General features: G+C 43.1%; 3 protein-coding genes across 3 annotated transcripts; all 3 read left to right on the top strand.

The window, feature by feature from the left end:
• Nucleotides 1-2392: 2392 nt before the first annotated feature.
• On the top strand, nucleotides 2393-4207 carry LOC310862126 (sodium- and chloride-dependent creatine transporter 1-like; the record flags this gene model as incomplete). Its single annotated transcript, XM_083769861.1, has 1 exon — nucleotides 2393-4207. The coding sequence occupies exon 1, from the start codon at nucleotides 2417-2419 to the stop codon at nucleotides 4205-4207; it is 1791 nt and encodes a 596-aa protein (XP_083625987.1). The 5' UTR covers nucleotides 2393-2416.
• Nucleotides 4208-9921: 5714 nt separating this feature from the next.
• Nucleotides 9922-15963, top strand: LOC310862312 (inositol monophosphatase 1-like). The gene is made up of 9 exons (XM_083770152.1): nucleotides 9922-9983; nucleotides 11202-11265; nucleotides 11594-11727; nucleotides 12149-12253; nucleotides 13090-13135; nucleotides 13249-13357; nucleotides 13710-13818; nucleotides 14084-14235; nucleotides 14898-15963. The coding sequence occupies exons 2-9, from the start codon at nucleotides 11206-11208 to the stop codon at nucleotides 15047-15049; spliced, it is 867 nt and encodes a 288-aa protein (XP_083626278.1). The 5' UTR covers nucleotides 9922-9983; nucleotides 11202-11205; the 3' UTR covers nucleotides 15050-15963.
• Nucleotides 15964-16041: 78 nt separating this feature from the next.
• Nucleotides 16042-25107, top strand: prim1 (DNA primase subunit 1). Its single transcript, XM_083770151.1, has 14 exons — nucleotides 16042-16771; nucleotides 17898-18055; nucleotides 18647-18753; nucleotides 18919-18992; nucleotides 19135-19271; nucleotides 19736-19794; nucleotides 20652-20763; nucleotides 22753-22842; nucleotides 22954-23086; nucleotides 23406-23475; nucleotides 24137-24264; nucleotides 24401-24499; nucleotides 24762-24821; nucleotides 24853-25107. The coding sequence occupies exons 1-13, from the start codon at nucleotides 16660-16662 to the stop codon at nucleotides 24779-24781; spliced, it is 1299 nt and encodes a 432-aa protein (XP_083626277.1). The 5' UTR covers nucleotides 16042-16659; the 3' UTR covers nucleotides 24782-24821; nucleotides 24853-25107.
• The last annotated feature ends 635 nt before the right edge of the window (nucleotides 25108-25742 follow it).

Raw genomic sequence — 25742 nt, 5'->3', positions numbered from 1 at the left:
CAAATCTAAGGTGCTAATGTGTCTAGCGGGGCCCAATCGTTCAATTAGTTCGTCTACGCGAGCCACCATGGGGTATGCGTCAAACTGAGATATCTCGTTTAGTTTCCTAAAATCGTTACAGAAGCGTACGCTTCCATCTGGTTTGGGAACGATAACTATGGGGCTCGACCAGGGGCTGTGTGACTCTTCTATGACGTCGAGCTCGAGCATTTTCTTTACTTCCTCCTGTATGGCCCGCCTATGGGTTTCCGGGATCCTATACGGCCGTAACCTGACTACCTTACCGGGGGTCGTATCGATGTCATGTTGTACTACCGAGGTGCGTCCGGGCAGCTCGGAGAAGACATCTCGGTTCCGGTCTAGGAGCTCTCGGATATCCTGTTGTTGCTGAGGGGCCAAGCCCTCTCCTACAGCAACTGGCGGGGTCTGGGGAGGGAGGTGGGTTAACAGGGCAGGTAACGGGATGGTTTCCGGCGGAAACCACTTTTTCAGAATGTTTATATGGTATACCTGATGGCCCCGCCTCCTCCCTGGTTGGGCCACTCGGTAGGTGACAGGGCTGAGTTTCTTCACAATCTCGTAGGGCCCCTTCCAGCGGGCTAGGAATTTGCATTCTGTTGTGGGCACAAGAACGAGGACCTGGTCCCCGGGCTGGAATTCTCGCACTTGTGCGCCTTTATTATACACTCTACTTTGGGCGGCCTGTGCCTCTGCCATATGCTGTCGGACGAGCGGCCAGATGCGCTTGGCGCGCGCCTGTAGTATTTCTACATGTTCGATGACGCTTCGCAGAGGCGAGGGTTGGCTCTCCCACGTTTCCTTGGTGATATCTAATAATCCGCGCGGCTGTCTCCCATAAAGGAGCTCGAATGGGGAGAAGCCTGTGGACGCTTGGGGTACTTCTCGTATGGCGAACAGGACATATGGGATGAGGCGGTCCCAGTCTCGTCCGTCCTCTTCGGCCACCCTTTTTAACATTTTCTTCAGCGTGTGATTAAATCGTTCTACCAGCCCGTCTGTCTGGGGGTGGTAGGCCGAGGTGCGTATTTGTTTCACTTTCAGCCAGCTATACAGCGCTTTGATAACGCGCGAGACGAAACACGTGCCCTGGTCAGTCAGAATTTCGTCCACTAAGCCTACTCTACTAAAGAGCATCATGAGCTCGTGAGAGACTGTTTTTGCATTGGCCACCCGTAGGGGTATAGCCTCGGGATATTGTGTGGCATAATCGAGGATAACGAGGATGTATCGGTGCCCGCGCGCCGACTTGGGTAGGGGTCCCACTATATCCATGGCTATGCGCGAGAACGGGACACCGATAATAGGCATGGGAATGAGAGGGCTGTGCACGACCCCCCGCGGGGCCGTGAGTTGGCATTCCTCGCGGTGTCCCCCTGTCTCAGTATTTGTCGAAGAGTGGGCAGTCTGTGCCGATCAGGAGGGGGACGGGGAGGTCCGGAACCACTCCGGCGGGGACGGTCACGCTGCCTCGGGGGGTCTGGATGTGTATTTGGGCCACGGGTAGCGGCGTAGGTCGCCGTGCACACAGCTGACCGGCATCGTCTCGGGTCTACCGCTGGTTACCAGGTCTCCTCTCACCAGAGTCACCACACTGCCGGAATCCACCAGGGCATGTGTGTCGGTTCCGTCCACCCGGACTGGTAGGGCTGCTTGGCACTGGGTCGAGCTCCCCGAGTGTAGGCAGGGTCTGGAGCTTACAGTACATATAAGCATGTATACATCTCAGCATTGCCTTTTTTATTTCATTTTTATGTCTGAGTATAGGCTACTTGTTCCAGCCTTGGATGTCCAGGTCAAATGGACTGACATTGCAGGCTTTCATTGAATGAGTCCAAATCTGTGTAACCTTTCACAAGAACATTTCACAGTAAGATCCCCAGCTCCCTCTCAGCACCTGCAATAAAACTCAGCTGGCACCGCCACTACAGAAAGCGATGCTGGCAAGCAAACCATAGGGAGGCAGTGAAGATAGCTATAGGTAGGCGGGCGAACCAGTGAAAGTTACATCACAGTTTCCACTTACGTCATGTACTGACGCTGCTATATAAAACTGTCCATTCTGCAAGGTAACATGATTAATTGACTGACACGTAGACATAGACTATAGGTTATAACAGCCGCATTCGATTTAAATTGAAAGTGATGTTGAATCAAGTATACTAACTTTGGAGAAAGAAGTACAAAGCATCACATTTTGAGTTTTTAAAGCGAGAGACATTAAAAGCTTTTCCTGACCCAGAACCTGGGGGACACCGCAGGAGACCCCTAAAAAGACTTGAGTATTGACAATCAGATTAGTTAAACCCCTCCGGGTTTAAAGTGAAGGTGATTTAGTGACTGAATGGAGAATGGCAACGGCCCGCTGCCGCCAGAGAGAGGGACATGGACCAGGCAGATGGACTTCATCCTGGCCTGCGTGGGCTTCGCCGTGGGCCTGGGCAACGTGTGGCGCTTCCCCTACCTGTGCTACAAGAACGGTGGAGGGGTGTTTCTGATTCCCTATCTGTTGATGGTGTTCGCCGGGGCCATACCCGTCTTCTTCCTGGAGATAGCCATGGGCCAATTCATGAAGGCGGGAAGCATCGACGTGTGGAACATCGCCCCTCTGTTCAAAGGCCTGGGCTTCGCGTCCATGGTCATCGTGTTTTGGTGCAACACGTACTACATCATGGTCCTGGTCTGGGCCCTTTACTACTTCATCAAGTCCATGACATCCCCCCTCCCATGGACCACCTGCGACAACGATTGGAACACGGACAGGTGCGTGAACAACACCGTTGTGGAGAGCTTTTGTCGGAACAACCCTCAGGGGAGCATAGGCCCCAACGTGACCTGTCAGGACTCGCGGCTGTCCATCATCGAGTTCTGGGAGAACAAGGTGTTGAATATCTCCAGCGGTTTGCATGAGCCCGGCACCATCAACTGGGAGCTGCTGCTGTGTCTGCTGACCGTTTGGGTCATTGTATATTTATGCGTGTGGAAAGGACTCAAGTCTACCGGCAAGGTTGTGTACTTCACGGCGACCTTCCCCTACGTGGTTCTCTTCATCTTATTGGTCAAAGGAGTCACACTTCCCGGAGCATCTGATGGCATCATGTACTACCTCAAACCCGACTGGTCCAAACTGGGTGAAGCCCAGGTGTGGATTGATGCCGGGACTCAGATCTTCTTCTCCTACGCCATTGGGCTGGGTGCACTGAATGCTCTGGGCAGCTACAACAGGTTTAACTATGACTGCTACAAAGACACCTTCATCCTGGCTCTGATAAACAGCGGTACCAGTTTCTTGGCCGGGTTCGTCGTCTTCAGCATACTGGGATTCATGGCCCATGAACAGAACGTGCACATCTCCCAGGTGGCGGAGTCGGGGCCCGGCCTGGCGTTCATAGCGTACCCCAAAGCCGTGAGTTTGATGCCCTTCGCGCCTTTGTGGGCCATCCTGTTTTTCTTCATGCTGCTCTTGCTGGGGTTGGACAGCCAGTTTGTGGGCGTCGAAGGCTTCATAACGGGTATCCTCGATTTGTTTCCCGATAAATGCTGCCCACGCTATCGACGGGAGATCTCAGTGGGGGTGTTCTGCGTGCTGTGGCTCCTCATCGACCTCTCCATGATAACCCAGGGGGGCATGTACGTATTCCAGATCTTTGACTTCTATTCTGCCAGCGGGATGACTCTTCTTTGGCAGGCGTTCTGGCAATGCATTGTGGTGGCCTGGGTTTATGGGGCCGATCGCTTCATGGACGATGTTGCTCGCATGATCGGCTACAAACCGTGTGCGTGGATGAAATGGTGTTGGTGCTTCATTACCCCCAGTATCTGCATGGCCATTTTCCTGTTCAACCTGGTTAATTATCAGCCGCTAACCTACAACATTACATACGTGTATCCGTGGTGGGGACAGGTGATTGGCTGGTTTCTGGCTCTGTCCTCCATGTTATGTATACCCTTCTTCACCGTCTACAAGCTCTTAAGAGCCAAAGGCACGTTCAAGGAGCGATGGGTGAAGCTGACCACTCCGGTATGGGGCCCTCATCATTTGGAGTACATGTCCCCAGACACGGACATGCAGTCGTCAGGGACGGGCGACGATAAGAGACGCTCATCCAACTCGGACGACAGGAGTGCGGGCTCCGCTGCAAATGACGTGAGAACGCTGCCCATCAGGTCACGACATGAGAGTGTCTAGGACTGTTTCCTCGAAGATGTCAAGGACAACCCTGACTCTGACAGAACCATGGTCCATTTGGAACCCCCATCAAGGAAGAGAGAGGATCCATTTGGTTCCGTTTGTACACTGTGGACCCTTACAGACCTGTAAGGGTCCATTTGCAAGTTAAGGTTATAATAGTTTTGGTTTTTTCATTATAGTTTAGTTTTAGTTAGTTTTGACTTGTTTTTTTCTAATTCAGTTAGTTTTTAGAGCGGGTTTGCTAGTTTTTATTTAGTTTTTATTTTGTTGAAATGCCTAGTTTTAGTTTAGTTTTAGTTTAGTTATAGTTTAGTTTTAGTTTTTTTTTTCGTACTTTGGTTTATTTGTCAGGTATAGGATTAAAAAAGATCAATAAGTATTGTGTAATAAAACCTAAAAGATATACCATTTAAAAATATAAACTCTAAAAGTTCAGAAACGTAACTTTGGTCCTTTATTTCTCCACTTTGATGATACCATTTGGTATTGTGTTTTATATCATTTTAATCGTTGATCGTTGTCACCTGTACAACGAGGTATAGTCTGTATAGATTGTAAGAATCGGGCATTCGTGGAATGAGCAACACAGCTAAACGTGTGGGTAGCGCCCCCAAAGAATGTGCCAAAATTGCAAATGGTTGGTATACCAACCCTTGCTTTGAGTTGCTTAGTGGATTGGATGATTGCACTCTCCCACAGTAATAAGGAAAAAACAACACTTGGTTCTGTTGGTTGCATGTACAGCACATACACTCGTACAGCACGCCCAAGCTGATCCCACAAATGTTCAATTGGGTTGAGGTCTAGACTTCCACTCCTACATTTTGGAGGTACTCTGTGATCCTGGCTCTACGGGGCGAGCGTTGGCATCCTGGAGGATGGCGTTAGGTCCAAGATTCTGAAGATATGGGATCGCCACTGGCTTCAGAATCTCACTGCATTGAGATTGCCTTTAATGATGACAAGTTCAGTCTTGCCTGTGAGAGAGATACTGTTCCATACCAAACCAAGCTGTTGTGGCAAGGGTGAATAAATACCAACCACTTGCCATTTTGGCAAATGTTTTGGCAAATGTGTGCTACCCACACATTTAGCTGTGTTGCTCATTCCACAAATACCTGATCCTTATATAATAGGCCTATACCCTTCCGAAGTGCTCCGCATATTTTACTATCATCCTTTTCCACAAGGCACTTCCTTGCGTCTCTCTCCCATATTGGACTGTCTCTTTCTTCCAACTTTTCCTGGCAGTGTCCGAGCACGAAAATAGCGTTTGTTCACCACCAACTGTCACTGTTGCACAGCCTAACACACAGACACACACAGGCCAGGGAGGAGGGCTTACAGTACAGTACAGTACAGTACAGTACAGTACAGTACAGTACAGTACAGTACAGTACAGTACAGTACAGTACAGTACAGTACAGTACAGTACCACTCACTTAAAACGGGTTTGATTTTCCAAGTAACATGCAGTCAGTTTCAGGCAGTGCAGAATGTAAACAAGCAACGTAAAAAGTGTGGCTACATGCTGCCGTACGGTGCTGAAAACAGCCGTAAAACTTGTTGGAGAAATGAGGAAATTAATCGAATGAATTTAAAAGGTTTATATTATGAATTTCCGAAATGCATATAAATATTGATAAAAACTATAACTAAGGGTATTTTTTCTATAATTTCAGTTAGTTTTAGTTCGTTTTGTGAACACACAATACAGTTTCAGTTTAGTTATCGTTTTTAATTTATTTTTTGTTTTTATTTAGTTTCAGTTAACTAAAATGTTTTTTTAATTCTAGTTTTCGTTTTTTAGTTAGTTTTAGTTAACTATTATAACCTTAATTGCAACCCTCATGGACCCCACTTTAATTGTGAACCACTGGTCTAGGACGAGACCGCATGACGGGTGTCATAGACAAGGGGGGTACCTGTCTAGTTTCTTTGTTATTGTTTATTATGCAGCTATTCCTTGTTTCTTTCATTGTTTACTACTGCTACAATTCCTTCCAAAGTCTGACTGATATGAACATATGGAGATCTGTGTGTGTCTGTCAGTCCTTGTCCCTTTTATTCCCATATATGGAGATCCCTGATGTCATCAGTATGCCCATTTGGCCATATATGGGCATGCTGATTTAACTAAATGGTAATATGGCAAAAGATTTGTTTTTTGTAGGATTATTATTATTTTATTATGATTATTATTATCCACTTGCCCCCATATGTAGGCCTAAAGTGTCTTTGAGTATAGGCCTACTTAGAAAAGTGCTAGGCTATATACATTCTAGATATTATTAGGGGTCAAGCCCGAAGCAGTTTTGGCAGTTCTGAGCTGTCGTTTTCCACAAAAATGACAAAAATGAAAATTACGTCAAAAAAATACCCAGATATTTGTTGTATTTCGTTTTATATGCTTGTATTTGTTGAAAATTATCTAAACAGCATCTTGCAAGACTATTAATAATACTCATCTGGTCAGGATGTCACTCCTCCATTTAGCTGGGTTATTTTCCCATGCAACTATTCAGCAAAGTTAATTATACAACAAGTTGACAGCGGTAAAACACACCGTCGGAGCTCCGCGGTAGGTAGAACATATATAGTAAGCCCGTGACATGTTCAAAATATAGACATGAATAACAAAATCAGTCGGGATCGGGATATATATTGAGAATTCCACTCTTCAAAGTCGGCGCTCGTAGCCTCTTAAAAGAGACAGGTTCTCTGTCTGCCGTCTCCACTCTGCTCCGTTAACATTATGGGTAACTCATAACTCATTCAAGTGGTCAATTAAATGTGAAATACATCCTCTATTGAGAAAACAACAATATATGTTGACAAAGACACTTTTGAAAACATATTTTTATTCAAATCAGTCTTCAGTTCATTTCATATTATTTTAAAAGTAGGCTAACTACAGTTGAATTTCAATGGACTTCTATGGGCTGGCCTGCAGTACACCGTGCCAACGGACCAGAAGTGGGGACGCTGTCTCATTTGGGGGCGTGAAATTTGTAGTCCCTGTGTGTCTCTATGGAGTCTGGACTCTGGTCACAGGACTACAGCGTTGACAGACAGCCCCTTCAGCCAATCATCTCCAGTTTACCAACGCCATAAAGTCCAGCAGTGAAATTCATCAATGTTTATATAGCTCATTGTTGAGGGGCGCTAGCCCCTCCTATAACAGATTCTGCAACAAAAACATTAAATGCCATTGACAATGAATGGAGAATTTACGTCATATGTGTCTGAGCAAATCGTCATATGTAGGCTATGTTGGTTGAGAACCCTTGGCCACTAAGGGTACTTGATGATGATGTACGATGATGTACAATGATTAGAGCACCCCTCACTTCACACGGGTGTGATTTTGTATATTGTGTATAGCTTTTTTCATTTGGGGCTTGACACCGACTTATAGCTGCTTGCAGCTACATTTATTATTATTATTACACGTAGGTCTATCGACCTACTTTATTCACACTTTATATCCTCAATTGATGCCCACAGGGAATGGGAAATCTCTTTAAGACTGCTTTCGATTATAGAACCATACAGCTCTTTCAAGATGGTTAAGATGGTATCTGTTGCTCCACCAGTGAACAAAATCTAATGTTGGCCTTTGCTTCCCCTCCAAATAACCATAAAGGAAGAGAGCCTGTTCCTCAAGCATGACTCTACATTCTGTATCCCAGTGATTCTCAAACTTTTTAATTTCCCCCATACATTATTCAAAACATATATTCTGCGACCCCATTCAGTAAAATTCTCTGTGATCTTGGAGAATGGACCCTTACGAACACGAACAGGTCCTTTTGTTTCCATTTGTACACTCTCAGACTTACAGACTCGTAGGGGTCTATACTAGCCAACGAGCTGGCTGGATGTATGGAGAACCGGGATGACTGGAAGTGACGATGGAAGGCTCGCTTGAGAATCAGTTTGTGTGTGTGTGTGTGTGTGTGTGTGTGTGTGTGTGTGTGTGTGTGTGTGTGTGTGTGTGTGTGTGTGTGTGTGTGTGTGTGTGTGTGTGTGTGTGTGTGTGTGTGTATGTATCGTTTCAAGGTAGGTAGGGCCTATAAGGTCAATAACCGGTCTAAAGGATTTAGAACAGCAGTTGTAATAGACACTATATTCACATCACGACAGAGTGCATTTCTATTTTAATACAATAGTTTGGCAGCTATTGAACTATTGAACTATTTTCTATTAAAAGTGAATGACTTGGACAGAAGTAGATAGATTGCCATGTTGTGTGCGTGCGTTCAAGAAATAGTTCATTTGTTTTGAATCCTGTGTGACCTGCCTAATAATGTGCAGTAATATAGAATGCGCGCAAGCGCACATACACACACACACACACACACACACACACACACACACACACACACACACACACAGTTAGTTGTACTAAGCAGAATGAGATGTGAGGTCTTGGTTTGTTCTGCACTCTGGATGTTAAGTGCATCCATGTGCTCCACGTGCGTTGCACGCTCACTTCATTCACTCCTGTCGTGACTGACCTCATGACAGGAAAACCAGAAAAACATACATTGACACAAATAGAATAGCCTCACACAGAAATATATTGCAAAAAAAGTACAACAAATATTTTCTCAAAACAGCTTTAAAATATCTTTCTACAATTTGCAAATGCTACTTTTGCTTATGTGGAAATGTATCTCTTAGTTTAAATGAAATGTATATATTATATTCCTTAACAATATATACATATTATTTAACAATATTTATATATTTCTTTAACAATATATACATATTCTTTAATCTGTTTGGAACAAGGAGTCTGACTTGACTTGACTTGAGTTGTCTGACTTGTTTTAGAAAAACATTGGTGTCAGTTTATCCCTCCTCCTCCCTCCCTTTCCTGCAATCCAACCAGCCAATCAGGCTAAGCACCGATCACACCGACAACCAATCACCGTACATGAAACAGGCATGTATAGGACATGGACCATGCAGCGGGCAGGCGTGTGTGTGTGTGTGTGTGTGTGTGTGTGTGTGTGTGTGTGTGTGTGTGTGTGTGTGTGTGTGTGTGTGTGTGTGTGTGTGTGTGTGTGTGTGTGCGCGCGCTACAGTACTTTAACTGTCTGATATCATAAGACTGGTCTGTCTGTCTGTCTTGTCTTGTCTTGTCTTGTCTTGTCCTGTCTGTCTGTCTGACTTATGTTTTTTTCTGGGTTCAGAAAAACAACATTTTCACTTCTGTCCTGCTGAGACAAACTATAGGCCTACAAAGTTTTGTTACAAAAATTCTACCATAATGTTACAAAAAACACATCAGCAATCTTCCTCTCTAGAAGTAAAAAATAGCCTACAAAGTCACAAAGCGATTCATTTGTGTCCTTGTTGGTCAACACTGGCCAGGGGCGCAGACCGAAGAAAGAGAACATAAGGAGAAAAGAGAAAATATAGACAAAGAAGACTACACTAGGACAACAAGAACAGTCACAATGTCAGTCAGGGAGGGAGTAGAAACTAAACTCACACGCACACAACCCACCAAAAACAAAACGTCTCCTATACAGTAAGTGTCTTCTATATTGGACCAACAGTGCAACTCAGGTCCTTTTACTTTTAGACTAGACTAGATGGTCCAAGTGGTTAATTTGAGGTCAAACTGAGGTAGGAGGAGCCATGGTGGACGCGCAACACTGCTATTGGTGCAGTGCTGGGAGAGAGGTGTAGTCTGACTGCAGAGCAGCAAGTATAAAGTTCTGTGAAGTAAACAGTCCAGAGGAGCTGACATCGCATACAGGTAAAACCTCTTCTGATTATTATTTTATTATTTTATTATTATCATCATTCATCACTGTTATGTTGAACATTTGTATCTCTGTCTGTCTGTCTGTCTGTCTGTCTGTCTGTCTGTCTGTCTGTCTGTCTGTCAAACTTATGAAATATCAGCCTTATTAAATATCAACTTATTGTCCTTGTGGGCCAGGCAAAAGACAAATGCAAAAACTTTGGATAAATAAATAATGTTCTGTCTCAGCTATCATGGGCAGTCTGTCTATCTGGAGAAGGTGATGTTTAATTTATCCTCATTGTGACCTAAAAGAAAATCCCTGGGCAGAATTTCCTCTTTTGCCTACAAAAGTGCTCTCAGGACTTGCAGGTTCTCTAATTCAGCCCTCCTTTGACTATGCTTCCACCTCCTGGTTCTCCAGCAGTATCCCAGTGTTAGTCTAAGCTTCATAACTCCCAAAACAAACTAATTCGACTACTTCTTGGCCCGGGGCCATTCCCCACCTGACCCACTGCAAGGACTTGTTTTTGTTTGACAGTACTCTGTTGCTGTTTATACATTCTGTCTAATAAACTATTCAATCAATCAATCAATCAATCAATCAATCAATCAATCAATCAATCAATCAATCAATGTGCCATCTTTCTTTCCTCAGTGTGTTAAGCATGTGCAGCAGTTGTATCTGGTTTGTCCGTAATGTAACCTTCTTCTGATCAGTGTTTGGATAATGTAGGCTATTGTGCGATTTGTGCCTCTTGCGATTTGTTCCTTGCGTCCCTCCACATCTGCCGGTTATAGCGCCACCATGAGGCCGATTTCTGCAAAACACATTGTTTATGTTAGTCACAGATTTCATCCAAATCTCACGCAAATCGGTACACATGATCTCTGTAGTCATGTGATCAAGACGAGTCTGTTGGATTTCTCAGATTCTACACTGATTGGCTAAGATTGCCTTCCAATGTTTTCAGGAGTGGCCCATTTTGTACAAAATGCTGCACATGTCCTGCTCATCCATAATTCTATCCTCAGAGATGTTATGAGTGATCTGGCTCTGCATTTCCTCAACAAAATGAAGACAATTGTTGCAAAACAAACCCACACAAAAACATGTTTATATTACTCCTAAACATTTTGCCAAACATCACACACACTCCTATATCCTCCTTGTGGAGACCTGCTTTCTAGTTGAACATGGTTTTCATGGTTATGTCTGTGGTTTTGCAGCATCATGGCTCAGTGGACAGAATGTTTACAGTTTGGGATTCGTCTCGCCAGAGAAGCCAGTCAGGTATGAATGATCTGCCTGCCTGTCTGTCTGGTGCGTGCGTGCGTGCGTGTGTGCATGCATGCGTGCGTGTGCTGCATGTGTAACTGTTTCATTTAATGTTATTGTTTTTAATATTAATAACAATTATTTTGGTTTGTCGTAAAGACTTTTTGAGTCCTTGTCCTTAATTGGAGTTACTTAGCCCCGCCCCTATTCTGTTTTAAAATATATATATGTTTACACCTGAAGACAATATCTTAAGGTGGTGTACGTATTCGTTTTAGTATTATAATAGTATGTATTGTTATGTATGTTATGTTATATGTTATTGTTATTATTGTTATTATAGGTGGTGTTGGAGGCGTTCCAGCAGGAGAAGGACGTGAAGTTGAAGAGTTCTCCTGCTGACCTGGTGACTGAGACAGACCAGGCTGTAGAGAAACTCCTCATATCCTCTATTAGAGACACCTACCCTGAACACAGGTACCTGTCTGTCTGTCTGTCTGTCTGTCTGTCTGTCTGTCTGTCTGTCTGTCTGCCTGCCTGTCTGTCTATGCGATATAGTGCGATATGCGATATGCGACATGTCTGTCTGCACCGTATATTAGCTCAATGTGAGTCATGGCAAAAATAACAGAACGTCACCTGACGAGTAGAGGGGCAGACTTATGTTCGACATAGCATTGGTCCGACTGTATTAAGGTTGGTGAGGGATGCGTTAAGGTTGGTGACTGGATTAAGGTTGGTGAGGGATCTCCGAATGCTATATAGATGTATGACGAAAATTCGAAAATTGCGGGAGGCAACGCGAGACTATCTGACGAGTGAAGACGAGGTCAGCAGAGTGAACAAGGATGTGTCGTGGTCGTCTCTTGGATTGGTGTCTGACCTTTGACCCCATCAGGTTCATAGGGGAGGAGTCTGTAGCGGCCGGGGAGCCGGTGGTTCTGACTGACAGCCCCACCTGGATCATTGACCCCATCGACGGAACCGTCAACTTTGTTCACAGGTCAGCACACTTCACATTATATATTATTTTAGTTTAGTTTAGTTTAGTTTATTTATACACTCGTATAATAAACAGTACTACTGATGGTCACTGGGAGCTGACCAGTACGACCACAGTCCATGGCCATCGGGAGCTGACCAGTACGACCACAGTCTATATGTGACCGAATTTGACTGAGAGACTGCATGCCATTGGATTTTTTTGAATTTTCATTTTTTGAGAAAGCAGGGAATCATAGCTTCAAATTGACATATTGGTTGTTCAGTTTGACCCACCAGTTTTAGAGATATGGCTTATAGAGCATTGTCTTGCAGAAAACAGCGAGTTGAGAAAACAGGCTTGAAAGGTTCACTTCTGTGGTCTCTAACATTACACCTAGCTACATGTTTAAGCATTTATTTCATATTTACATGTCGATTTCAGCTCTGACACTTATTTCAGACATGCTCTAGTATGTGAAGAGTCTGCCTCATTTTAAGAAAAAAATTACACTTATTTCAGACATGCTCTAGTATGTGAAGAGTCTGCCTCATTTAAAAAGAAAAAGAAAAAACGTTTGTGTGTGCGGACATCCTACCTTCTTTCAGTATGTGTATTTTTGTTCAGCATCCGTCAACGTTTTCTGAGATGTGCGTGCTTCCCATTTGTATTTTGTCTCAGCTGACCAGTACACCACCGTATTCTACTGATGGCCACCGAGCAGTTTAGTGCTTTGCTCAATGGCAAATCATTGGTCCGGTCAATCCATCATTCAGATCAAAGATCAGTAAATGAATAGATACTACAATACAATCAAAGTTAACATGCTCGTGTTTTACATCTTATTCTGATCTCAGGTTTCCTTTTGTAGCAATATCTATTGCCTTCGCTGTCAACAAACAGGTATACACAATACTACACACAGTATTACCCAGTACTACTGCACGTAATACTACTACCAAACACGACATAATGGTATAGAACGGCAGTTGACGATATTGTGTTGTGTTGTTCAGGTGGAGTTTGGCATTGTGTACAGCTGTGTTGAAGATAAAATGTACTCCGCTCAGAGAGGAAAAGGAGCATTTCTCAACGGAGTCCCTCTACAAGTATCTGCACAGAAAGGTAGTGTGTCTGTCTGTCTGTCTGTCTGTCTGTCTGTGTCTGTTTAAATACAGTACTATAAAATCGGACCGGTTTGATAACAACGGCACAGATGTCAATAAATATTCCAAATACCCAAGATATTGTGCTCATAAATGAAAATCTAAACAAAAACAGATAACATTTTTATACAGGCTGCCCAATTGGTCTTTATAAGGACACTTGTTTTACATCCAAACTCATGAAATATCAGCCTTTGTATTATGACCTTAGGACATAACTGTAACTTCATGAATCATGAATGTGTTTTGACCCTAATGTAATCTTCTCCTAATCAATGTTTGGATCTATGTGCGCGTGGGACGTGTGACAGACATCCACCAGTGTGTGGTGGTGACAGAGATCGGAGCAGAGCGAGATGATTTGTCTCTGTCAACTATGACCTCCAACATCTACAGACTGTTGAAACTACCTGTCCATGGGTAAGATGGTATTACACTAACTACACATTGGAAACACATAACATTTCTAAATATTACCACAATTACATATCTCTACACTTTAAGAAACATTACTAGATGTGTTTTTTGATTGATGAAATACTTTATTAGCAGGTTTGTTATCAGTGCATGTAGTACAGTCAAAGGTTATGCTAAAAGGATATAGGGTATATTCACATACCCTTGAAGAAGGCATTTTGTATGCCTAAACGTTGGTCATCTAATAAAATGTGTTGCATTGTGTTAGGGTGCGTGCGGTGGGGACCGCAGCAGTGGACATGTGCCTCATAGCAACAGGAGGAGCAGATGTGTATTATCACATCGGGATGCACTGCTGGGACATCGCTGCCTCAACGCTCATCGTCACCGAGGCTGGAGGCGTCGTCATGGATACTGACGGTACACACAACACATCATCAACACCACCCTACTACACGTGCTGGCGTCAGTCAGTTAACCTGCTCCAACAACCATTGAACCAGTCAGTCAGTCAGTCAGTCAGTCAGTCAGTCAGTCAGTCATTAGTCTCTCTCCATTAGGCCTGTCACAATTAATACATTATCAAACAATTATTTGAGACAATCACAATCATTTTTTGCATAATCGTCATGATAGTCATAAACATTTCCAAGCTCAAGCTTGTAGATGTGCCTATGTAAGTTATTTGTCATACATGCCTAGTGTATCTTTTGTTTACAAAACCTAAATGCCAAACAGAAAATGACATTTTTGTTCCAATGTTCAACGACAAAAACGATTCAATCGTTATTGACAACTTCAATTTTGTAATGGTGACTGTCCTACTCTCGAGTCAGACTGTTGACTCACACTATTTTCAAATGCTTCCGTTATACTACCTATAAAGTCTGTGCAAAGGAAGACATGAAAACGATCTGGGATCAAAGCGGATGACTCTATAGCATTTGGAGATTGTGATCTTGTTACACAAGACTAGTTAGTCAGTCAGTCGGTCAGTCGGTCGGTCGGTTGGTTAGTCAGTCAGTCGGTCAGTTGGTCAGTAACCAGTCATTAAACAGTCTGTATATGTTGTCTCCCTCCAGGATCTCAGTTTGACATGATGTCCAGGAAGGTCATTGCTGCCAGCTCTGCAGCCGTTGCCAATCGCGTCTCCCAAGTGGTCCAGGCTTTTCCTTGTCCTCGTGACGATGAAGATCCATCCAATCACAATATCCCTTTACAAAATGGACATTAAAGGGACATTTGATCTGTTTATTAGTGGAATTAAAAACATGTAAACCAGTGCATGGTTCTCAAGGTGGGGTCCGGGGAACCCCAGGGGTCTTTGAGGGTGATCCAGGGGCTCCTCAGCTAAATTGTTAATATAATATCAAAATCGGTTTAACCACTTTACACCTAAGAGCCGATTTACAAGGGCACAATGTGCACTTGTAAATCGTGGTATTTTTATTTTAGGATTTTTGAATATGCAAAAATGACAAACAAGACATACAATAGGACAGGAAAAAAAACTGAGTAAAAACAAAAGACAAAAAAATACAAAAAACAAGAGGTCATGGGATGTACAACAGCAGCAATACATTTCTTTTCTTTTTTAATGTACTTTTATATATTTCTCAATGCTCTATAAATAAACGTTGATTGATTGATTGATTTGACAATGAATGAAACAATCTTGGAAAAATTTAAAAATTTATGGAATATCTTTTAAACAAATCTTGGATGGGACAAATACTTTTTAAGTTGGGAGACCTTGACATGAAAAAGTGACAACCACAGATCTATTCTAAACAACTCGTTCAACCTCCACATCATCTTGTAGCCTAGTAGGATCACTTGGACACATCGTGAAACCAAATTGTCAAATACTTTCATGCACATTATGCAAATATGTCTAGATAGGCTTTTAAAGTCAAATGCTGTTGAACTTTTTAGACAGTTAGTCTGTTTAAAGTTTCTGCAATAATGCATGGTTACATTTTATGTATTTTACTAGTGTCGTGAGTGCGTGAGACCCGTGAGTGTGTGTCTTCTTCTTTTTACCGGATTGATTTAACCCTATCCTCCCTCTCTCTCAAAAGGCCTTGCTGTTCGTAATGCCACAATTGTAAATAAGAATTTTTATGAATAAAATGTAAATGTGTCCAATCTGTATAGTACTATGTTGTCTCCCTGCTCTCTCTATTGAGACGTTTAGATTGTGCCAAAGACAATGTCTCACCTAGACACAGGATCAATTTATCCCCTGCAATTCAGGATCAATTTATCCCCTTATAGCTTATGGAAACCAGGTTCAAATCCCGGGTAGAAGAGGAAAGTAAGTGCTGCTTTAAACAAATGCTACAAAGTTTAATTTTTTTAAAGCTGTTTCTTACATTATAAATTCATATTTAGCTTAAGTATTATTATTGGTGTAAAGAATTTACTGGTGACGCGAGGTGTGTGTGAGTGGCCACGTGGTGGCAGCATCTCACACATCTTGATGGAATCTACAACATGAAGAACAAACTTAGAAAAATATATACATAGCGAGGATAGGATATTGACGTCACAAAAAAAGTTGGAATCGATAACGAGTCGAGACTTGACCTTTATTCAAAACGTAAGATCACAGAATTTTACAATTATTAGCCATATCATCTATTTTCTGTTCCTTTTTTTGTTTTGTGCAAACTATAACTAGGTCGCTAGGTGATGACGCTACCGGCCTGACCTTGTCTAACTGGTAACTCCCCTTTCAGACTTTTTGGCGCGTTCGGGGCATAAACAACACGAATCTGACAGCGGTACTGGTCATTTCTTCTTGCTCGCCACCAACTCCTTAGCGGCTACTCTGCAGACATCATGCCACTTAATGCAGATTATGATCAAGCCTCTCTGCCGGATTTATTGCCGCTGTACTACCGGCGGCTGTTCCCATTCTCACAATACTACCGCTGGCTCAACTATGGAGGAGGTGAGTCGTCAGTGTCGGTCTTGTTGTGAAGTTTGGGAAGCTCTCTCTCAGTGGTTCTCAAAACATGTTCATGTCAAACAAAGGACGTTTTAATTTCAAGGACCCCCAGCCCCATATTTGGTTCGGTGAGAATTATCAGAATCATCAGATATGGGGCTCCTCGAGTCCTCTGTGTGTGTGTGTGTGTGTGTGTGTGTGTGCGTGTGTGTGTGTGTGTGTGTGTGTGTGTGTGTGAGTGAGAGAGAGAGAGAGAGAGAGAGAGAGAGAGAGAGAGACTATAGCCATAGATGGAAAGAGAAACGTACGATCTGAAGTCATTCATTCATCATTCTACAGTCACAGTGCATTCTCTCATTGACAGATTAGCTATGGAAATTATAGTAAAATGAACCACTTTAAACCTGACATTCATCCTTAGTAGAATATTTTGACCATGTCATAGGAAACAAATCACCGCCGTGTGAATTGAGGGGCGCTCTTACCGTCATCATCTCATTCCGGGCCAATCGCATCCTATGTCCAGCTTTTAATGTTACACTATGACGAAAAACTGTCCAGGACCTGAGGCCCATTCATTATCAATGGCATGTAATGTTTGTGTTTTAGGACAAAGTTTGTGTTTACACTAACACACATACTACAAGCTGGACATAGGAGCTAGCGCCCCTAAAAAAGATAGAAAGAAAAGACTACTAGCTCTGCTCAACTGTTCCTAATTTTGCTGGTAACCCCTGGAACCTGCTCACTGGCCCATGGGGGTCCCCAGACCCCATGTTGAGAACCCCTGAGTTATGGTAAAAGAGTATTAAATACAATATATGATTATACAATTGGGTTTAAGAAAACTGGGAAACGATATAAGGAATCTAGCTAGTGGCTACAACTAAACTGGCTTAATAGGCCTATGTCTAACTCATGTTTGGAAGAGAAATATTTACGAAATATCGTTTTTGAAACGTGGTAATAGATGGAACGGTTCTTCAATTCAAAATGGTATTAGTCTTTTGGGTAATGTCATCAAATCCACTCATAGTCCTTTATGAGCCTTCAAAGTTCAATCTCAAGATCACAACCAGTTAACCTCAGTGACAGGCTAATTATGTATTTACCTTTTTCCAAACTTCAGTGTACAAGAACTACTTCCAGAATCGAGAGTTCTCCTTCACGCTGAGAGACGACATCTACGTGCGTTACCAGTCCTTCAGCACACAGAGCGACCTGGAGAAGGAGATGCAGAAGATGAACCCGTACAAGATAGACCTCGGAGCTGTGTACAGTCACAGGGTGATTGCTTTGCTTGCTTGCTTTATTCTTCCCATCGTTGTCTATGGTCCTCTCTTGTCACTTTGTTTTTCTTGCTGTCCAAGCATGAAATGCGTGGGTAATGCCTGGTGGGATCTGCACCTGGGTCTCCCACACAGGAAGGGATGCTAAAATCAAACGTCTTAACCACTAGCCTAAAGTGGAATCTCCCATGGCTGGGGCAGGGCTCCAGACTAACTTTGTATTTGGTTGCAACTGGTGCGCCTAACTTTTTGGTGCTGCACCCACACATAGACTAATCTGCTCCGGTGCACTACTATGACGAAAAATGTCCACTGACTACCTTTTTCCTCAGACGAAAACTAAATAAAAACTAAGCTGTGATGACTAAACTACAACTAAATATATTCTCAATTTGGGTGCATGCACAACCAAAATGGGTTCACCGACTGGCGACTAGGCTTTTGGTCTTCCGGCAGAGGCTCTGCTACACTAACCCAAACTGTGACCTCCCCATCAGGTCACAGATGGGATTCAAGGCATGCACAAATCACACTGAATGCATAATGTTTAGAATATAGATGCTAACGCAGTCTTTGTTCTCACCCACAGCCCAATCAACACAACACGGTGAAGTCTGGTACCTTCCACGCTCAGGAGAAAGAGTTGGTCTTTGATATTGACATGACAGATTACGATGATGTCAGAAGCTGCTGCAGGTAATTGAACATTTATCTGAGAACAAAGACAAGAGTTTGTACAATGCTGCACTGACATATATAAACACACACACACACACACACACACACACACACACATACACACACACACACTGATAGTAAAGGAGAGGAGCATTGCCATGCAATAAAATATTTTCATTTCAGTGCTGCAGACATTTGTCCCAAGTGCTGGACCCTGATGACTATCGCGATCCGTATACTTGACAGAGCTCTTCGAGGCAAGTTAAAGGAAACAATAATTTTGCCTTGTTTTGATATCGAGCTGAGCATCTGTCTGCCTATGTCTGCTCATCCAGTTTCATGCCACACAATGGCATGAAAAGGAAGTGCAATAACGTATAATGTTTTGCAATATTCCAGATGACTTTGGCTTCCGACACTGCCTGTGGGTGTACTCTGGCAGAAGAGGAGTTCATTGCTGGGTGTGTGATGAAGCTGCCAGGAAGCTGTCTGTGGCAGGACGCTCTGCTGTGGCAGAGTACCTCAGCCTGGTGAAGGTGAGACCCCCTTTCATACCTGCTGATCTTCAAACTGTTTCATGTCAAGGACTGCCAAATTGTATTTGGCCGTGGACCCAGTGACCCCTGGGGATCCCCAGACCCCACTTTGAGAACCACTGACTGCTTTAAAGAACGTATCAAAGCTGCGTTGGAGCCCTGGGCACAGTATGCTTTTGAAGCTTTGCAATACATTATCATAATTATTTAGACCATAACCACTTAAACGCTATATGCTTTGTTTACTGGGGACCCCTAGGGTCTGAGGATCCATCTTTGGCTCCCTCATTTTCCCCCTCTACACCAACGCTGGGGTCGCTAGGGTCATGTGATTACTAAGGGCTAATTTATTCAGTCAACACTTTTCTGTTGACATTGTCATTTTTATCAACATGATTGCATAAATTAAGCTTTAGTTGCCATGGAGATGCTGATGTTTTGATGTTGTGATTGCTGTTGTGTAGGGTGGTACAGATAATGTGAGGAAAGTAGTGCTGACAGATCCAATGCATCCGTTCATCAAGTAAGTAATCTCATGATTTGTGTTTGTGTGTTTATGTACTACAGTATGTAGGTATGCATTCATGAATGTATGCATGACACTGTCTGCAATGTCTGTATTGTCATCAAATCACAGCACAAGGCTGTCAATCTTCATATACTCTATCTATCTCCAATTCATTATCTGACACATGGTGACATTTGGTGTTTTATTAATGTATTCTTTTACATAATGCCTGAACTATCGATTGTAGAATAACGTGGAACAATGAGGATTGCATTTGAGCTCAGCTCAGCTGTACACCTCTAAGGTTGCCCTTGTTTGATGACACAATTACGGTCATCAGGATTTGTTTTCATCAAATTGAATTTATTGATCATAATAATATTAACTAGAAATGCACTCTGTCGAGATGCCAACTTGCGCCTTGCACACAAGTAGGCCATGTATGGCCTACTTGTGCGCAAACAGAGCGTGCCATGAGGTGCGCTCACTCACCACTTCTGGTCCGACTGTGTCCTAGAGCTCTCTGCTGTCTGGGTACGACTGCTGCTCTGAATCCTAGAGCTCTCTGCTGTCTAGTCTGGGTACGACTGCTGCTCTGAGTCCTAGAGCTCTCTGCTATTCTAAATCCTTTAGACCCATTATTGACCTTATACCAACCTTGAAACATACCTTAGTTACGTCACCAAGAATGGTGGTCCCTTTATTGGCTGTTGGAGGACACCGACATACATGCATACATACTGTACATACAAACATATCCAGCCGATCGCAGTACTTGCGCGCTCTGCTTGCACGAGTAATATTAATAATATCTCAATGAGGTGTTAGTACCATGTGTTGCTGAACATTCTATTTTCTTATAATCCCAACAGAGAATCACTGGTGGTGGTGGAACGCTACTTTCCTCAATATGCACTGCATGGACAAGACATATTGGGCAGCAAGGAATCGGCAGAGAAAGTGCTGGCACTTGTGCCTGAAGATATCCTTTCTAAAATAATAATGTGATCCACACATTGTTTTGTTTTTTACCATGGATTGTGATGCGTGCAGGTACAACTCCGGGTGGTGTAGAGATAAAACACTCGACCACCACCGCAGAGGCCCAGGTTTGTGTCCCGGAAGTGAACTATATAAGTTATAGCATGTCTCATAGAATTAAGGCTATAGTTCTTTTGTGCATATTATACTTGTACAAATCCGATGAATTTGGTACTGGCCATATATGGAGCGTGTCTTGAGTGTACAGGGTTTGATTTGGTCAGATCAACATATGGAATGTCAGAACAGGTCAGCTCCATGTATGGAGATCTAAGGGTGGCAGCGGTGGCAGTGTCTTGAGTGTACAGGGTTTGATGAGGCCCCAGGTAGGGCCGGGCCTTCATTTTCGGGCCTGTTGAGAACTCTAGTTTAGTCTAGTGCACTAATAACTTTTGGGCAGGCCTGTCTAGAGTTTATATGGACAGGTATCTGTCAAAAGGGAGACATCGAAGAGGAAGGATGGATGGGGAAGGATCGACATGGAATGTCAGGACAGGTCAGCTCCATATATTGAGATCTAAGGGTTTGAGGTCTGATGTACAGTTGCTGCAGAGCCATAGAGTAAGACAGAGTTACAACAACTCCGTTCACTTCATGGGGCCGGTCCAATGGCGGCTCTTCTACATAGACTTCTATTGGCGAATAGTTACAAAGGCCTGAACCAGAAGATTACGGAATGCATTGGAGTCTATAGGCTTTACAGTGACGAACGAGTTACATGAACCACGTGACCGGGCAGTTTTCTGCCCTCTCGATGTCGTAACTCTGTCTTACTCTATGGCTCTGAGTTGCTGGCCAATAATGATGACATCAGGGATCTCCATATATGAGCATTCCCATATATGGGCTTAATATTGATGAACATTAGGGAATGGCCAAACAACTGACTGACAGGCAATGCAAGATTAAATATCAAACATCTACTGATGCATAAACGTTGACACATCATCAGTGTTGTAAACCTGGGATCTTTGGGTGTTTCTGGGTCTTACAACATACACCCTCCTCCAGGCGACCCGACCAAGGCTGATCAGACCCCGGCTTGTGTCCAAGTGGCATGCTACAGCCCCCACTGTCTCCTGAGAGGCTGAGAGACAGTCAATGAGGAAGATGGCTGATGAGATGTTGCCAACATTAAAGGCTCATTCATAGTCTGGATTATGGTGAGGTGACCACCGAACTATAACATGACGTCACGAGCCGCGGTGAAGAGCAAACCACTGCCCCAGCCCTTCGCTCTGTTTTTACTCACCACCGCACCGCTCAACGTTATTTCAGCTCTGGTGGTCACCTCACGTTACCGCTGGACAGCACACATCTCAGCCTCAGGGCCACTCGAGGCAGATTTTTAAACCCTTGCAAGTTTTATTGCAGTCTGTAGCTTTTGGTTCATCCTCACAGAGGAAGTGGTTTGGGATTAGAGTTCTCATCAGGCCCGAAAATTAAGGCCCGGCCCTAACTGGGCCCTAACTGATCAGGCCCTAGGCCCGGCCCGACTAATTAGCATAGATTTTAGGCCCCACCCGGCCCTAAAATGTCGGGTCGGGTCGGGCCTGGTCGGGTTTGTGCAGAATTTGAGAACTCTACACATAGTAAAAGTGAAACGCCAGTCAGCACCATCTTCATAATAGATAAATACACAAACAGACAGAACAGAACTATTATTTTTATTATTCTAAACAAATTCAATATATATATATTTTTTTCATGGAGCCCCATGCAGGCCTACTGATTAGCATACATTTTAGGCCCGGCCCGGCCCTAAAATGTCGGGTCGGGCCTGGTCGGGTTCGGGCAGAGTTTGATAACTCTGTTTGGGATGCCAACCCTTACCACTGCCCCAGACTGTCTCTCTGGCCGTCCTCGTAGCATTGTTAGTGGACAGGAACGTTTGCTACCTATCTGATCTTAACCTTAACTAAGTCCTTACATGTTAGAAAGGATCTGCTCCAGTATTTCCAGAATGAGAAGAACCCTGAGAAGCGTTGGGGAAGGCTCACAGCTCAAGCCCAAAGCAAACGGGTAGATAAACACACATGTGTCACAGTGGCAATTTGTCCTCTCATTTATTTAAGAACTATAGCATATAAACATGTAGCGTGAACACAGTCACTATAATTCTTCCTCTTTCAGGCTACTGTCAAGAAGGGCCAGTACTTTGATAAAGAGATCATGCTGCAGTACTGTTACCCACGACTTGACGTGAACGTCAGTAAAGGAGTGAACCATTTACTGAAGAGTCCTTTCAGTGTTCACCCCAAAACAGGTGAGCACAGTGGTCTTGTACTTTTAACCACAGTAACCCAAGATGGTCTTTATCTTTACGTCTTGTACATAAGGAACGGTATACATACACAACAAGAATAAAAGGAGATGAATTAAGAAGAGAACAGAACATGATGGATCAGTCAACTAAGTTATCGGACCCTAGTGTCCCTATTAGGGTGAACATTTGGAGAAAGTCACATTGTATATAGAGCATTGGGGGATCCCAGTCGACTATGAAGGTCATGGTTGTAAGGCTGTTGTAGCTCCAACAAATGGTTGACTCTGGCTGTCTCTTGTCTTGCTTACTTTTTGGCCAGGACGGATTTCAGTTCCCATTGACCTAAAGGAATTAGACAAGTTTGATCCCTTCGCTGTGCCCACTATCAGGTAAGCTACGATTCAGTGTATTGTGTTGCTCTTTTGTGCAATGCACAAGTCACATCATGTCACTCCCCTTCTCCGCTCCCTCCATTGGCTCCCGGTCGCTGCCCGCATAGAGTACAAAACTCTGATGCTGGCATTCAAAGCAACCAAAGGTATGGCACCGCCATATCTTCCAAGTCTGATCACACAAGCCCTCCTGAACGCTCAGATCAGCTGATCAGTCTTGTATTAGGAACTTTAAGAAGGTCTTTACCTGAAAACCTCAGTGTTCTCACATTTGCTGGGGGATAATAGTTCAGTTATGTACATGGGAGACAGCCCATGGAGAGCTTTAAAAGTGATTATTAAAATTCTGAAGTCAATTAGAAGCCAGTGTAAAGCAGCAAGCACAGGGGTGATATGAGACCTTCTAAAAGTGTTCATTAGTCTGGCAGCTGCATTCTGCACCAACTGGAGGTGTATTGAAGAGTGACTGAGGGTAGTGAATAATGTACTTGCCCTAGCCTGGACCACCTACAGGTGTATGCAACTTAGTGATGACAATTTTTATGTATGTTTTTGTTCTTGCTTACTGTAAATCGCTCTGGATTAAGAGCGTCTGCTAAATGCCTAAATTGTATGTTTTGTGATATTTACCGGACATTTTTTGTTAACTTTTTCCCAGTATGATCTGTGAGGAGCTAGACCGACCGAGGATAGATGGTGAGGAAGAGGAGGCGGAGGAGGAGGAGGAGGAGGACAACAAGGAGAAAGAAAACGAAATGGATGCAACCGAGAAACGGAAGATCAGAGGTGCAACAGTCTTCCAGAGTCTTCCGTTTAACTTAAATATTTTTTTACTTTTATCCCCAAGAAAGCTGCATGGGTTTTCACAGGGATGGATTAACAGTTTGGGTCTCTACTCACAAAGGGTTTACTGTTTTTACAGATTACAAAAGAACAAGCCTGGCCAAGTATGTGAAATGCTTTGATCAGTTTCTGGAAGGACTGGCCCGTGCACGCAAAGGAGAGCTTCTTAGAAAAAGTGGTAAGTATTAGATCCGATTCATACTGCCGAAATGATTTCGGCTCATCAGAAATTTTCAGTAGCACCGAAGAGCCGACTTTAGGACGGTACCCGCCCCCCCCGAACCTCAAATGATGTCAAATTGTAGGCTCTACAGCGCCGAACCGACTTTTATTCAGCTCTAAAATAGGAGTATGAATCTGCCCTAAGTTTTAGCTTTTTTTTGGTCTTTTTTAATTATTTGTTTGTTTTGTTTGTTTATCTATTTATTTATTTATTACAGATCTTCAGAAGGACTTTTGAACTGGACCACTGACCATCAGAATGCTATTCAGCTCCCAGTAACAAACTGATATCAGATCATTTAATTCTGTGGTGGAGAAGCTGACTTTTGTTATTACATTTTCCAATGTGGCCTATGTGTTTTTCATATAATGCTGCGACACTCAAAGTGATTGGCTAATCTGAAACAAACTCAAATAATCAAATGTTATTTTCCATATCTTTTTAAACTTTGTTGTATAAATATGGCTATTTGATATTGTTTTTGTCTCTATGTTGGGTCTATATGTTCTATTGTACAGTCTTACGTTAACCAATTTGCTCAAATAAAACCGCTTTTATACTACTTCATATTTATTTACTGGTATTGTCTTATCTTTTTAAGGTTATGGCTTTGAATGTAAGGATGCAGTATGTTTAGACAGCCATCTAAGATGAAGCAAGTCATCAGAGGGGACATTTATGGACACTGTTTTTTAATTAATAGCCATGGAATAATCTATCTGTACAGTGTCTTAAAAAAAAAGAAAGGCATAGATCAGTGGTTCTCAAAGGCAAAATTAGTTTATATAAATTAGCTTAAAAATAATTGTATCCACTTCAACACTATTGCAATTGGGAAAGTCTTGGAATAATCTCTAACATTTTCAACACATCTTCTCTTATGAGGTTCACTGCCACTGTGGCACAAGATGTTTTCAGATGGGCTAATACTGTACATATTCATTTGGAGGTACCTTGACATGATTATATTTTTAGAATCACTGGCATTGACAACATTTCGCCACCAGATGTCCCATTACACCCACATTCTGTAGAGAAAATATTGCCTAAATAAAAACTCCTCCACACAAATTCTTGAGCTTAGTCCAGTTACCCTGGGTAAACATAATACCTTACCTTACCTTACCACAATCCAGAGAGATAAAAAATTATGTGGATGAACCCAGGGTTATAATTATAGATACAAATATATAATAAT

Source organism: Protomyctophum parallelum (assembly GCF_964188405.1).
Source record: "Protomyctophum parallelum genome assembly, chromosome: 7".
Classification (NCBI taxonomy): Eukaryota; Metazoa; Chordata; class Actinopteri; order Myctophiformes; family Myctophidae; genus Protomyctophum; species Protomyctophum parallelum.
The sequence above is the reverse complement of the archived record's forward strand: the minus strand, read 5'-3'. Positions and strand labels throughout refer to the sequence as shown.

Excerpts from the sequence above, each read along its gene's own strand:
- prim1 (XM_083770151.1), top strand. The coding sequence starts at position 16,660 with ATGCCACTTAATGCAGATTATGATCAAGCCTCTCTGCCGGATTTATTG. Across the intron at positions 18,056-18,646 it reads GAGCTGTGTACAGTCACAGG|CCCAATCAACACAACACGGT; the intron begins GTGATTGCTTTG and ends TCTCACCCACAG. Across the intron at positions 23,476-24,136 it reads TTCGCTGTGCCCACTATCAG|TATGATCTGTGAGGAGCTAG; the intron begins GTAAGCTACGAT and ends ACTTTTTCCCAG.
- LOC310862312 (XM_083770152.1), top strand. The coding sequence starts at position 11,206 with ATGGCTCAGTGGACAGAATGTTTACAGTTTGGGATTCGTCTCGCCAGA. Across the intron at positions 12,254-13,089 it reads ACCGTCAACTTTGTTCACAG|GTTTCCTTTTGTAGCAATAT; the intron begins GTCAGCACACTT and ends TTCTGATCTCAG. Across the intron at positions 14,236-14,897 it reads CGTCGTCATGGATACTGACG|GATCTCAGTTTGACATGATG; the intron begins GTACACACAACA and ends GTCTCCCTCCAG.